Source organism: Protopterus annectens, chromosome 5.part0 (assembly GCF_019279795.1).
Source record: "Protopterus annectens isolate FY-2018-M chromosome 5.part0, PAN1.0, whole genome shotgun sequence".
NCBI classification, from domain to species: domain Eukaryota; kingdom Metazoa; phylum Chordata; order Ceratodontiformes; family Protopteridae; genus Protopterus; species Protopterus annectens.
Window position 1 is genome coordinate 1,373,509,396 of NC_056735.1, and position 15,183 is coordinate 1,373,524,578.

The window sequence follows — 15,183 nt, forward strand, 5'->3', positions numbered from 1 at the left end:
ACTGAACAGTCAAATTGTTGAAACTCATATGGTTGAGACCATATGATTGACAATTCAGTCCGTCAAACCATTATGATTGAGATCACTTTACAGTAGGGATCAAAAAATTTGCTGTCCCCCTAGTGTGATCTTGTAGCTGGCATATATAATTAGCAGGCAGTGTGGGTGTGTGTGTGTAAAGCAATGTTTTTGTTGTATTTAAAATCCTCGATATATCTTGACAAGATATTGAAACCCATTGTCTTAGAAGTTAAGCACATTCTGAAAGATACCACTAACTTCTTGGAGAATCTAGCAGATTTTGATCAATCTTTTTCTCCTTATGACAAGTGTATACTAGTAACCTTAGATGTTAAATCTTTGTTTACTTCAATTCCTAATGACATTGGCTTGGAGTACATTAGAGCTATTCTTACACATAACAAACTCACACCTCTTATGGTGGACAGATGTGTGTCTTTGCTTGAGATCATTCTCAAGAATAATGTATTATGTTATGGGAATACCTACCATCTACAAGTCAAAGGTGAAGCGATGGGCACTCCTTGTGCCAACGCTTACGCTAATTTAGTCTTGGCACATTGGGAACAGTTGTTTGTGTTTAACGAAAATTCTGAATTTGTCAAGTCATTGATATTCTACAACAGGTTTGTAGATGATGTGTTCTTTCTTTGGGGAGGAACAGTTGAGCACCTTTTTGATTTCATCAGCTATCTCAATACCACAACTGATTTCTTGAGTTTTGACTATACTTACTCCAGTGACCGCATTGACTTCCTAGATGTGAGTGTCTCTAGGAACAATTATGGTTTTGAAACTGAACTTTTCAGGAAGAGTTGCTGGAGGAACAACTTACTACATAGAGAAAGCATGCATCCCCAACACATCTACAAAAATATTGTTAAGAATCAAGCCTTGAGGGCTTCAAAACTGACTTCTACACAGATAGCATACCAACAACAGAAAACAGATTTAGCCAACCAATTTATATCTAGGGGCCACAACAAGAACTCTGTACATGAAGCCATCTCTGAGTGTGACACTAAGAGAGGCAATGATGCCGCACCCATCACCAAAAGACACAAATCCCAGTGTTCAAATTTCACACGAACACCCAGGCCGAATCCCAATAGGATTCTAATTCCCTACACTAACAAGAACAAACACATTTTGAAGATTTTCAATAAACATTGGAATCTTCTTATGATAGATGATGATATCAGGTCCTTAGTTGAAAGCACACCTCGAGTAGCCTATAGAAACATGCTTTCGTTAAATAGGCTACTTTGTTATGATAAACCTCATGTCACTGAGCGTACTACGGCACAATGTGGTACTTTTGCTTGCTCATCTTGCAACCAGTGCAAATATGTTGCCAATACTAATAACTACACACATCCTGAAACACACAGGAACTACATGTTTAAGCACCATGCGAGCTGTAGGTCTATCAACTTGGTTTACTTAGCTGAGTGCCAAGTATGCAGGAAGTTCTATGTGGGCATGACAACCAGATCCCTAAGAGAACGATCAGAGAGCATATCTATGCCATATCCAAACGTAACATTCTGAACGCCTAGCTAAACACACTGTGGAGTTAGGTGACGATCACACATTCAAATTCCAGGTTCTTGAATTGGTGCATACTGATGGGAGATTAGGTAACATAAGGAACAGAATTGAAGAAAGGGAAGGCAAGTGGATTGTCAAATTACAAGCCCATAAGTTTGGGCTTAATGAGAGGCTCACTCTTAAGCCTTTCTTAGCTTCAAGGCCACTGAAGCATTAATGTCTACACATACATTTATGTAAAATATATTTTCTGCTCTAGACAATGTTTTAACTCAGAATGCATTTTATATTTTATATTTTATATTTGTATGTCTGTTTCTTTAAATTTTAACTTCCAATTACTAATAACATCATAACAATTAATGCTTTATAAGAGGAAAGTTTCAGCATTTTCTTTATGTCTGATGAAGCGTTGGGTAACAACGCGAAAGCGCTTACAACTTGCTATCTCCTGCAGTTTTATCTTTTGTAATAAACGAGGATTTTAAATACAAAGAAGACCTTTTGGATTTACTTGTTATTTTACTTTTGACTTCAGCTCATGGTGCACTCATTGCCTTTTTTTCCTGCTGATTTGTTGTTTCTGAGGAGAGTGCTTTACCTGGCAGTGTGTTTCCTTTTTGTTTTATAATGTTTTTGTTGTATTCATGTGTTGTTTGCTTTGAATTTTTTTTCTGACACACTCAATTGTTGATCATATCGTCTTGAACATATTGGGTTTTGACAATGTGTCCATTCAGTTTTTTGACATAGGCCCAGTATAGTTTGTGCTGTGCTCTTTTCACATGAGATGTATGTATGTATGTATGTATGTGCATATGTTTTTGTCTGTTTCTTTCTGTTTTATCACCCAGACCCCACAGGAGCAGTACAACATCAAAACTTGCATTAGTAACAAGATTACTGACATTAAATTAAAGGTGTACACTATAGTCATGTACAAAATAATGTTTAAACAAGGATAGCTGCCTATAGCTATTATCGAGTAGGATTAGGTTTTAAAAAGAAGTTATGTACTCACCATAATGTTCCATGTTTGTAGTCCATCTCACCCTTCATTCTTACATGTGGGATCAGAGCTGATCCTCGGCTCCGACTCGGCCTATTTACAAGCTGAAAGACTTCTGGTTGGCTCTTGGCTAGGTAGGTATCACATGGTGCACCAGTACAATCCCCATATCTTGTTTGCTGCTAACTAAGAGAAATAATAACAACATACAGAAAGAAGCCAGTACTAAACGGTCTCCATAAATAATGATAACAATGTGTCTGTCTCCAGGTACTTCCAGGATGGGGGTAGGAGGGCTGGTTCGTAAGAATGAAGGGTGAGATGGACTACAAACATGGAACGTTATGGTGAGTACAGAACTTCTTTATGTTCTGTTGTCCTATCTCACCTTCATTCTTACATATGGGACAGAATTGTAAACAAGCTATACAGCTAGAAATCCAATTAGAGGGAGTTACTTTGGAAACTAGTAGGCCCAACTTGGATTCGGAAAAGGAAATTAATAATTGATTTGATTTCCTGATTTCTTTAGTCCGGTGCAAATAAAAGCGTAATTGTCTATGGACATCCAGCTGGTGAAACTTGTATTCAGCTGTGTTGGAGTGATTTGGAAAGAACACCGGGAGTTCTATGGATTGATTCAAAGTGGCATGGGAAGAAATCTTGGGGACAAAAGTAGGATTAGTACGAAGGGACACCCTGTCTTTGTGAAAAATCAGATAAGGGGGTTTAACAGACGATGCTTGCAACTCTGACACCCGTCTCACCGATGTGATAGCCACCAGGAACATCTTACAAGACAAAAATTTAAAAGAGGATGAATGAGAAGGCTCAAAGGGCGGAGAAGGCAATTTGGATAACACAAAATTTAAATCCCATGAGGTCACAGGTTCTTGGACAGCAGGTCTTAAAGTAGCACCTTTAAGGAAGGTTTTGCACAGCTTATGTGACATCAGAGAAGAATCTGGAAAACCTAGATGAAAATTTGAAATCACTGCCAATTGAACTCTGATAGTGGCAGCTGCAGATCCCTGATGAAAAAGCTCAGACAGAAATTCCAAATTCACTGGAATAGAGGCAGTGTAAGGGTCAACATTAATTTTCTCCACCCAAATAGAGAATCTTCTCCATTTACTGGTATATAGTCTCCTAGTGGAAGATTTATGAGAAGACGTAAGGATATGAGTCATGGAGGGTGAGAAGTTGTGAAGCCTGACTAGGGATGGAACTGGAGCAGCCATGCTGTCAAATTGAGGGTTTGTAAGGAGGGATGAAGTGAACCTGACATGTGAGACAATAGATCTGGAACTGGGTCCAGAATCCAAGGATTGTCTAGGAGAAGAGACCTAAAAAAGGGGAAACAAACCTGACTAGGCCAATAAGGAGCAATGACAATAAGTTTGCTTCCCAGCCATTTCACTTTCTGAATAATCTTGGGAATGAAAGGAAAGGAGACCCAGGGGCCAATCGTGTACAAGTGCATCTCTTAGTGACTCCCCAGGAGGGGGGATGAGGGAGAAGTAGCTGCTGCATTTGGCATTGATTGGACTGGCAAAGAGGTTGCAGCAAAGCTGTCCCCATCTGCAGGAAATCTGTTCCGCTGTTTCCTGTTTCAGAGACGACTCATGAGGCATCAGAATTGCCCTGCTGAGCTTGTCGGCTATCACATTAGTCATCCCTGGAATGTGCGTCACCACCAGAAAATGCTGGGAAGATATTGCCCATTTCCAAAATCGCATGGCCTCTTGACAAAGTGGGTAAGACTTGGTTCCGCCCTGCTTGTTAATATACCATACTACCGACATGTTGTCTGACTGTATTGCAATAGTCCCCAGAGGTAGAAGGTTGTGAAGTGCTTGCAACGCCAGAAGCACCGCCCTCATCTCTAGAACATTGATATGCAGATGAGCCTCATGATCTTGCCATGTGCCTTGGACAGTCCTGCCAATATAATGCACCCCCCCATCTGTGAGGCATCCATGGTCACAGGGGAAACGGGTTGGTGAGGAACAAATGACGTGCCTGTGGTTAGCTGATTGGGTAGTGTCCACCAAAGGAGGTCCTTCTTGCAAGATTCTGTCAGCAGAATGAGAGGAGATAATGGCAGGTGTTGAAAGGACCATTGGGACGACAGAAGCCACTGAAAAATTCTCATGTGTAGCCTGGCTAGTGGCAGTAATAGTATGGTGGAAGCCATGGTCCCTAGGAGCTACAGAATAATCTTGGCTTTTACCTTTCATAAGGGGAGAAGACGCTGAATTTGAAGAACCAGATTCTGTCCCCTTTTAGCAGGAAGACAAGCCAACATGTTTACTGTTGTCTATCTCTGCACCTATAAAAATCACAGATTGAGAGGGCAATAAGGTAGATTTTTTCCCAATTTATAGAAATTCCCAGCTGGGCACAAAGCTGAATAGTAGCATTCCTGTTCTGAAGAAGTAGATGCCTGGTGGGGGTGGTCAGGAGCCAGTCATCAAATATGGAAACACCTGGAATCCTCAACATCTCAGGTGAGCTGTCACTACTGCCATACATTTGGTGAACACCCTGGGGGCTGTGGTGAGACCAAAGGGCAGAGCACGAAACTGGTAGTGGCTGGCTCCCACCCAGAAGCATAGATAAGTCCTTGATGTCCTGTCCATTGTTATGTAGTAGTAGGCGTCTTGGAGATCTATTGAACACGTTCAATTGTCTTTCCCTAACAACGGGAGTATAGACTGCAGTGTTACCATCTGGAACTTGTCCTTCTTTACTGATTCATTCAATCTGCTGATGTCTAGAATGGGCCTCCAGTCCCCTGTACGTGTTGGTATTAAAAAGAATCTGGAGTAAGTTCTGGATCCTATTTGGTCTGCTGGGATGGTTTGAATGACTCTTTTTGACAGCAATTTGTTGACCTCCACAGTTGCCTGATCCCTGTGATTGGGTGGAATATCTGGGATCTTTTTGGGAACAAAAGGTGGAAGAGAAAAGGGTATGACATAATACTTTGTACCCACTTGTCTTGAGTGATACCTAGCCAGGCTTCTGGATACAAAGATGACCCCTGACCGGCCTCAGAGAAGCACAGTTGGGCCCCACATCAGGAGCGCTGGTAAGGCCAACCCCGAAAGGAATCGCAACCTCCCTGGTTTTGTGAACCGCCCCTGCCTCTAGGGCAATGTCTACCATTTCCTCCTCCTCCTCCTCTGAAGGAGGAGTCACCCTGTGCCTCCTGGAAAAACCTCTGGGACTTCTTGAACCACATCTTACCGCCCCCCTCTGACCGTTAGGGTATGGTCTAGATGTAACAGTAAAACTTATTCCCATGGCAGAGGGTGTTTTTCCTTCTTGTTCGTACTGGGTGAGAGTGCCCTTTACTTTGGATCCAAACAGTGAGAAACCGTCAAAGGGGGTATTGGTAAAAGTAGACTTAAATGGTACTGTAAAGTTACACAAACGCATCCAGGAATGATGCCTTAGGGAAATTTCTGAACCCGTTGCTCTACTTGCTCTATCAGCTGCATATGAAATAAGCCACATGGAAGAGTTGACGATAGATTTCAAGGTGGACAACTGGGCAGAAACCTTGTCAGGGATTCTCTCAATACATGTACCTTGCAAAGAGTCTCCTGACTCTTTAAGGAGATCTCTCTGAAGCCTCGTGAAGTGAGTAAGGTAATTCAACGATCTAAGGGTAAATGTCACTGAAGAAAAGATACGCTTCCCATATCTGTCCATTGTTTGAGACTCCTTATTCAGCGAATGAACAGAAGAAGAAGTCTCAGCTAACTCCTTCTTAGTGGTCGCCACCACCACCACCATGGCATCTACAGGGACAACTTTGGACAAAAAATATTTACTTGGAGGGGCTGAAAGAAACTTGTTTGGTCTCCTGGGGACTGGCTCCATGGCATCAGGAGTATCCCACACCTTTTGACTAACTAAATCCATCAGTTCGTCGAAGGGTGGAGACACCCAAGAGGCAGAAGGTTGAGACACAAAAGCCTTCAGGTACACCGACTCCTCATCAAAAGGGGTGACAGTGGGCCAGCCTCACCTCTGTTTAAGGATTTCCAAGATGTCTACGAAGAAGACATCATCAGAGGACAACTTGGGGGACCCTTCTGACTCCTCGAGGTCAGTGTCAGAGGTCAGAGACTCATCCTGGGAGTCTACTTGCTTCCTCTTACATGTACTCTTCCATGGGGGCTCCTCAGAAGGACTTTCTGGGGAGGACTCAGAAGAGTGGGGGCCACCAGGTAGTGGCTCCTGAGGCTGAGGGTCTCTGCTGTCCATGGAGGGAGTAGGAGCTGAGACAAACGTAGGTGCTTTAGGAAGAAGAGTGCCGGTACCTCTGGTAGGAGCTGACGATCGAGACAGCACCCTCCTCATCATCATCTTAAACGCCAACCTCTCCAGCTCTGAAGACCTCCCCGGTGCCGAGGAGACAGAGGATGCCGTCGGCTCCAGAGCCATTGGCTCTGAGACAGACGTAGGGTCTGAACTCATCCTAGCAGATGCGCCAAGAGGAAGACTTGGAACCAAAGAAGTTCGGTTCCAAGCATCCCTGTCGGGTCGATCGGAGAGCTTCGGCCCCTAGACACTATGGATGGCGCCGAGAGTGTCGGAGCAGGACCCAGCTCTGAAGCAACTACAGGGGGAGCTTGAGCCGAAGGTTCCACCAGTGGTACCAAACACTCCGGCTCCGAAAGACCAGCATGGCTCGGAGGAGGAATGATTGTAGAGGGTTGAACAGACTTGAGTGGCTTCAGAACCGACTGGGTTGGAGCCAACAACAATTTAGGCAAAGCAGACGACTTCAGAAGTCTCAACCTTACCCTCTCCACATCTTCTTCCGATAAACTCCTGGAAGACCTGGATGACACAGTAGGAGAGCGGGATCTCTGAGGCATCGGAGATTTCAATATCAAGGAGGCTGGTAGAGGATCCATAGACCGGCTCCGAGAAATAGTCTCAGTGGTCGGCTCTGAAGTACTTGGAACTGACCCTGTAATCACAATACTGCTCTCAGTTGGCACTGTGGTCTGTGAAGCCGATGAGACAGTGGACTTGTCTGACTTTGATATTTTAAGAGGTGGCTTTGAGACACCAGCCGGTGCTGGGGAGGGCCTCTTAGAGGATTTAGACTTTCCCTTGCAGGATTTTGTGGATGAGGAACAGCTGGCCAGAAGACCTTTTAGGATGAGCTTGTTCTTCCTCTCCTGCAACACCCTAGGACTGAAAGCATGGCAAAATAAGCAGGTCTCCTGTAGATGTATGGCCCCTAAACAGTAAACGCAGTTACCATGACCATCCATTATGGACATTTTTTGAGAGCACTTAATACACTTATTAAAGCCAGATGGCTTATGATCCTTACTCTATTTAGACATTCTCCTGAAAGGACACACGCACACAGAAAAAGGAGGAGGACTAGGTCCTCTAATTTAAACAGGCCTAGCCTGGGCAGGAAAGGAAATGAAGAAACTAGGTCTTCTAACTAAAACAGACCTGGAAAGTTATAGAAGTAAAGGATTCACACACACAAATAGAAATGTCAGCAAAACAAGCGGGAATCCGCAAAAAAACTCAACTTATGTCAAGAACTAACAGAACAGAGTTCTGTTAGCAATTATAGCAAATCCAACAATGCTAACCACTAAACAAGCAGATAACCGCCAAAAACACTAGACTATCCTATTAATGCAAACAGTCTAACAGTGCGCAAAAGGTACCTACAACTACTAACTATATGAAAATACGAAAACCAGCACACAGGATACCAATACTAAGCAAAAAGGAAGGGCCAGAGGCCAAAAACTGCACCAAATGGTGCAAGTATAAACCAACTACATTAAGGAGAACTACGCTAATTGATTAAAAATAAACAGTAACAATTTTAACTATTTTAAACTATTTTAACCTATTCAGAGCCAAACTTTTTTGGTAAAAATAGAAGTCAATGCAACACTTAGCCAGAGCCAAAGAGAAGCACAACCGAACTCGTCGACACGGCAAACGAGACCTGGGGATTGTACTGGTGCACCATGGGATACCTACCTAGCCCTGACCCAACCAGAAGTCTTCCAGCTTGTAAATAGGCCGAGTCCCCATATGTAGGAATAAAGGTGAGATAGGACTACAGGACATCAAGCATAAAAAATTAGACATTTGGATTCTTTAAGCAGCTGCTCTTTTAATTTAGCCAAAAAGTCACTCAATATGTATTGTTCTCTTACTTCCACTGGAAAATACTTTCATATAGGTCCCCCCCAACAAAATGTTTTTTCACCGATGGCTGATTTGAACTTGTGTCTGACTGAACTAATGGTATCATCCTGGATGCCCCTAAAAGAACATTGTTGATCCTTGATGGGTAGTTTTCTTTTTAGAGGTAGATACTGACAGAGAACAAAAACGTTTAAATAGTAATACACTGAGAAGTAAGGCAGCTCTACTTTGTACTGGTAGTGAACTGAAACCCTTAAGAAAGTTGCAGTGTATGTATTGGCTAGTAAAACAAACATACATATTTTGTTTTCAGCCGTTATACATTTAAGTATATTAATTCTGGACTGTGAGGCTAATAATCACAGACTGCATTTAATATTAGAAAGAAATACATTTTTAGCTGTTACTCTGAGTGGCAGGGAAAGGAAATGGAAGATTTTATAGCACCATTTTACTTGGGGAAGTGTTTTGCTGGACACTTTTTCTGTGTGTTTTCCAAAGGACTATACAGGGATTAATGTAAAACTAAGGTATCTCTTATATTACATTGGGTATTCTACTGTCCATGGCATCTGAAGAAAGATGGGAAGTTTGTCAGCTTTTGAGCAGTGGGAAGTAAAATAATGCTTAATTTATTAGGGTTCATTCAAAGCCTCTTTTTGTGTGAACAGCTGCACAGCATAATGTAATAGCTTCTGTTGTAGTCTGAGACAAACTTACCAGAAGAAGTTAATAGGACATATGAATGGGATGTTGTGGGTTATCTAACTGCCTGAGAGAAACAGTTAATAAATATAAATATATATATATATATATATATATATATATATATATATATATATATATTTATATATATATAAAATCAATTCACTGATAAGGTGCACTGACACCTTATAAGATAAAATACCAGCTGTAATCAGACAAAAAATATTTCATCTTTCAAAAAAAAACTTCTTCAGACTGCCACACTTATTTCATTAAACAAATACTTTTATAGAATCTCATGACAATTTGCCATATTTTTACTTTTCAATTTACATTTAAAACTTAGAGACTATACTGATGACATCCCTAATTCATTCAGGCTATAAGATGTAAAACTATCTAACAAATCCAGGTCCTGAAGAACAGCCCTTAACAAAGCACTTCATTTAATAAAAACAGTGAAAAATCCAAAGGCCTGTTAGTGACATTGGCCTCAAAGGTCTTTCCAAGCTGGTGACTAATATTCCAAGGAGATCTTCAACAGGTTTCAAGACTTGCGGATTTTATCTCTTTCTGTATTATGCCAACCAAATGAAGTTTACGGGGCACAGTTCTGAATATTATTTATACCTGCAGAAATTTATTGTGGCCTTTTGGCAGAGACTTGAAACTTCTACTTCCACACTTATCAACTTCTGATCTGGTGTAAGATTATATGCAAATTTACGTCTTGGTTTGATTATTTTATTTTTGCACTTCCTTTCTACTCATTTTTGTTGGTTGTGACTTTAATAATTCGTTTAGTTTCTGGTGTCACTCTAGGGGGTTACAATATTTATCAGCATGGGTGGACATTGTTAAACTACATTGCTTTGCCAGGGATGATCTGCACCTGTCTCTTCTAGGCTTTTGAATATTAGCTAAAACACTGTCTTCCCATAAAGCCTTTTTGGGTAATACCTGATTGGCAAAACTTCCAACATAGCAAAAAATCTACCCAAGGAACTCTAAAGGTGTTACTGTTCAATGCCAAGAGTTGAAACAAGAACCTTCATTCCCTCCAAGCTCTCCTCACCCTGGAGAATGCAGGCATCTGTGCAGTTACAAAGACAATATTTAAGCATGCAGGCAGTACCCCAGCACTACAAGGTTTCAGTGCTTTCCACACACTTAGATCAGTACTTGCACACAGTTACAAAGACAATATTTAAGCATGCAGGCAGTACCCCAGCACTACAAGGTTTCAGTGCTTTCCACACACTTAGATCAGTACATGCACACAGTTACAAAGACAATATTTAAGCATGCAGACAGTACCCCAGCACTACAAGGTTTCAGTGCTTTCCACACACTTAGATCAGTACTTGCACACAGTTACAAAGACAATATTTAAGCATGCAAGCAGTACCCCAGCACTACAAGGTTTCAGTGCTTTCCACACACTTAGATCAGTACTTGCACAAGAAGGGACTAAAGGTGGAGGTGTCTCGATTTACATCAATAACATGCACACCTCTAAGTTGGTTAAACAGGACTACATCCTGGTGTTTCTCAGTGTTCAGATTACCATGGACAGAGTCTTTTACCGCATCCTAGTAAGCTACAGGTCACCCTCTATGTACCATGAAACCCTTAGCTCATACATAGACCAACTGGAGACAGTAACCATTCAGTCAAATACCATACTCATGGGGACTTTAATTATCCCTCTATAAACTAGGAATCCTACACAACCTCAAATTTGCAGGTGCAGAGATACCTAGACTTTGTAAACACAAATAGCCTGGACCAGATGTGCATACACCTACCAGAGGTACAAACATATAGCACCTGATACTCACAAACACATCATAATGTTGCATTCCTCTCCACAGTGTTGTGTCCCTCTCGTAATGTCAGTCCACAAAGCAGCCTCCTTAAAAATAAAAATAATTTCTGTAACCCAAGTAAACCCTGTCACAGAAGTACTCAAAGGTAAACTACCTTTTATTAAGTGATATCCTGTCAAAATTTCAAGCTCCTCTAAGCCAAGATAACACAGCAGCCTATGTGGAATTATTCACAGGTGCTCTGTACAACCATGTCAATGACGTCATAGAGGCAGCCATGCCTATAAGAGGCAAGTCCAAAACTAACTTAGAAAAACAAACCACTCTGGGGGAATCCACAATTAAACAGGTACAACAAAAGAAAAAAGCCATCGCTACAATTAGGAAGTGTAATACCAAACATGATAAAAAAAAATTTCCCTTCATATTGAACAGACAACCAACACGGCTAACTGAGTTTTGTGAAGTAAAGACAGAGTCCCAGGCCAAGGGCATCTATAAGGAATTCTTCAGCTATGTCCAAAACCTCAAAGGGAGCAAATACAGTTTGACAAACGTCTGGTAAATAGCGCTACATTTACAGAACTGGGAGATGTAGCAAATCTTTTGACTGACAAATTCAGCTCTAATTTAACCCCCACCTACTCCTCGGAAAATACCATCAAACATAACTATTCCAACTATCAGTAGGGAGCATGTCTTAAAGGAATTCTGTAAGGCCAAGAATACAGCTTCAGTGGGCCCCAGTATATCCCAGGATGCCTCCTAAATAACCTGAAATATGACCTATCAGGGCCACTGGAGTCATTATTCATCAATAGCCTACAAACAGACTTCATGCCATTGGAATGGAGGACCAGAACATTCATCCCTCTTCTACAAGGGTGGGCCATCAACTGATCCCTGGAACTATACATCCATGATTTTGACTAGCCTCATATGCAAATCCATAGAAGGAATGGATTAACAATGACACAGTAAACCTTCAGTCAGTGGACCCAACCTAGTTTAGTGTCATCAAAGGGAAGGTGTACCTACTAAACATGGCAGATGTCTTTGGGAAGGTCACTAAGGCAATGGATGAAGGCAAAATGGTCTGCACTGCCTACATTGACCTAGCTAAGGCATTTGATACAATACCCCACTCAGGAATTGTAAACAAACTCATGGAATTAGGAATAAACTATTATGTATCCCAATGGACACTCAGCTAGCTCACATACACACAGACTACAGAAAATAAAATGCAAATTGGGATAAGTTAGTGGTCCAAAGTACTGTAAGAAGTTCCATCTAAACCCTTGTTTTACAATTATCCATACAGTCAAAAAATCTAACCACTTACTTTACTCAAAACTGAAAAAACCTGTTGATCCTATAATGTGCATGCATTCTGCACAACTTCTGATGCACAGCGCATTCTGCACAATGTCTGAGGCACAGCTTAGTGCCAGTGTCACAGTGATTATGTTAAAAAGACTGGATTCTTCCATACTTGCTTTTACCTAATGTTTCATTAATTATAGTTGGGTCGTACCATTTAAATTTCCAACACCATGAAGCATCAACACAACTGACGGGTTGTTTACTTACTTTGTAGGTTGCCTTCAGGATTATCCTTCTCTTCTGATGTTTTTGTTTCCTCTACAACATTCGGCAGTGCATCATCAGCTTTAAATAGTAGTAATAACTCTCTTGGAGGGATTTTGTATCCTGCAGATAAAAATAAAAGCATATTATTTTTGTTTTATTATTCAATGCATCCCAAAATGGGCAAGACTCATTTTCTTTGGAGGACCAAAAATAAAGGCACCATAAAATGAAAAAGTGCACTAAGAATGGGATAACATACACAAATATAAATTATAAAAATTACTACACACAGTCTTAGTAAAATATCAGGCACAACAAAGGCACTGGACAGTCTGCAATCAAAAATATACACAGGTATAACAAAGCTTTACAGTTTAGTGATAGACAGTACAGGGAACTGAAACAAGAATGTTAAAGGAGTTTATGAGAAAGCAGAGACAAGAAGGAAAAAAGAAGTTATGTACTTACCATAACATTCCATGTGTGTTGTTCATCTCAACCTTTATTCTCACTGATGGGTCAGATCCATCTCAGCCTTTACAAAAGCTCAAGGACTTCAGCAAAGCTTGTGGATCTCCTTCCCTACCCATAATGCAGTTCCCTAACTTCCTCAGGTCTTGTTTGCCCCCCAGAAATTATAAGGAGAGCAATAAATGTGTAATATCAGAAAAGGATATAAAGTAGCAATTGTTATAGAGGGTCAAGGTTAGCATTTCTGAGGCTATGTAGATCCAATATCCACTCCCTCTCCCAGGAGATCTGGAAAGGGGCATGGAGGGTGGGATGTGAGAATAAAGACTGAGATGGTCAACACACATAGAACGTTATGGTAAGTACATAACTTCTCTATGTGTTGTTGTCAGTCTTGCCTTTATTCTCACTGATGGGACCGCGTCCCAAGCAACTTAATTCCTGGGTGGCTCATGGCAGAATATTCCTTGGAACCATAGAACCAAAGGAAGGTCTACTCCTGGAGGTGTAATGAGTAATAAAGGTATGCAGTTTTGCCAATGTGGCTGCAGCACTGATATCGACCCAGGGTAACCTTGCTTGATAGGCTGCATATGTAGCCATCGATCTGGTGGAGTGTGCTTTAACAGGAAAGGGAAGAGACCTGTTTTTAGAGGCATATATGTAGGATATACAAAGAATGAGCCATCTAGATAAGGTAATCTTTGAGACTGACTGACCCTTTCTGGTCTCTGAGTAGGACATGAAAAGTTGGTCTAATTTTCTAAATCCAGAAGTTCTATGCAACTAAAAGCGTAGTTGTCTATGTACATCTAAAAGGTGCAAGGAGTACTCGCCTTTGTTCTGGTAGTTTGGAAAGAACACTGGCAGCTCATTAGATTGATTTGGATTACTTTCTGATACAATCTTTGGAGGAAATGAGGGTTAGTACATAACAAAACTCTGTCCTTAGGAAAAAGCAGATAAGAGGGCTTTGTGGACAAGGCTTGCAATGCTGATACTCTTCTGGCTGAGGTAATAGCTACTAAAATAAGAAGTTATGTACCTACCATAACGTTCCATGTTAGTTGTCTTCTTCTCGCCTTCTTTCTTGCTGGATGGGTTCGGAGCCGATCCTCGGCTCCGACTCGGCCAATACTAAAGCTCGAGAGCTAATTCCACCAGCTCGAGGCTCCCCCATATCCCACAATGCTAGGCGGTAACTCCTCAGATCTCATTTGAAAGCTAGGCCAAACAAGAAAAAGCTCCATAACATGGAGAAGGGTAACCCACCTCTACAGGGCTGCTGTGAGGTGACTTAAACCTAACAGAGGAAATATAGAGGTGGTAAAGCGTGGGAGAAAAGGATGAGAAGGTCACAAAACAATCTCCTCTAGGTCTGTCCAGGCTAGGGGGAAGTAGGGTGGGACGCAAGAAAGAAGGCGAGAAGAAGACAACTAACATGGAACGTTATGGTAGGTACATAACTTCTTAATGTTAAGTTGTCTATTTCGCCTTCATTCTTGCTGGATGGGACCGCATCCCTAGCACCTTGTCCCGGGTGGCCTATCGGAACAGACTCTTGAGAACAGTGGAACCAAAGTTGGCACGGTCTCTGGAGGCTATGTCCAACTTGTAATGAGAAATGAAGGTATGAGGTGAAGTCCAGGTAGCTGCTGAGCAAATAGAATCAATAGGAAGCCTATCCTGAAAGGCTATGGATGTGGCTAAGGCCCTCGTAGAGTGAGCTCTAGGCTTCGAGGACAATTGTTGGTGTCTGATCTCATAAATAAAGGTAATCGTAGAAGTAAG

General features: G+C 41.6%; 1 protein-coding gene across 1 annotated transcript in view; it reads right to left on the bottom strand.

The window, feature by feature from the left end:
* LOC122802372 (zinc finger protein 14-like) overlaps positions 1–15,183 on the bottom strand; it is a 214,394-nt gene that overhangs the window by 85,648 nt on the left and 113,563 nt on the right. The window contains exon 4 of the mRNA XM_044072004.1: positions 12,922–13,041. Within this exon, the coding sequence (XP_043927939.1) occupies positions 12,922–13,041 (120 nt within the window). The remainder of the gene's footprint in view (positions 1–12,921; positions 13,042–15,183) is intronic.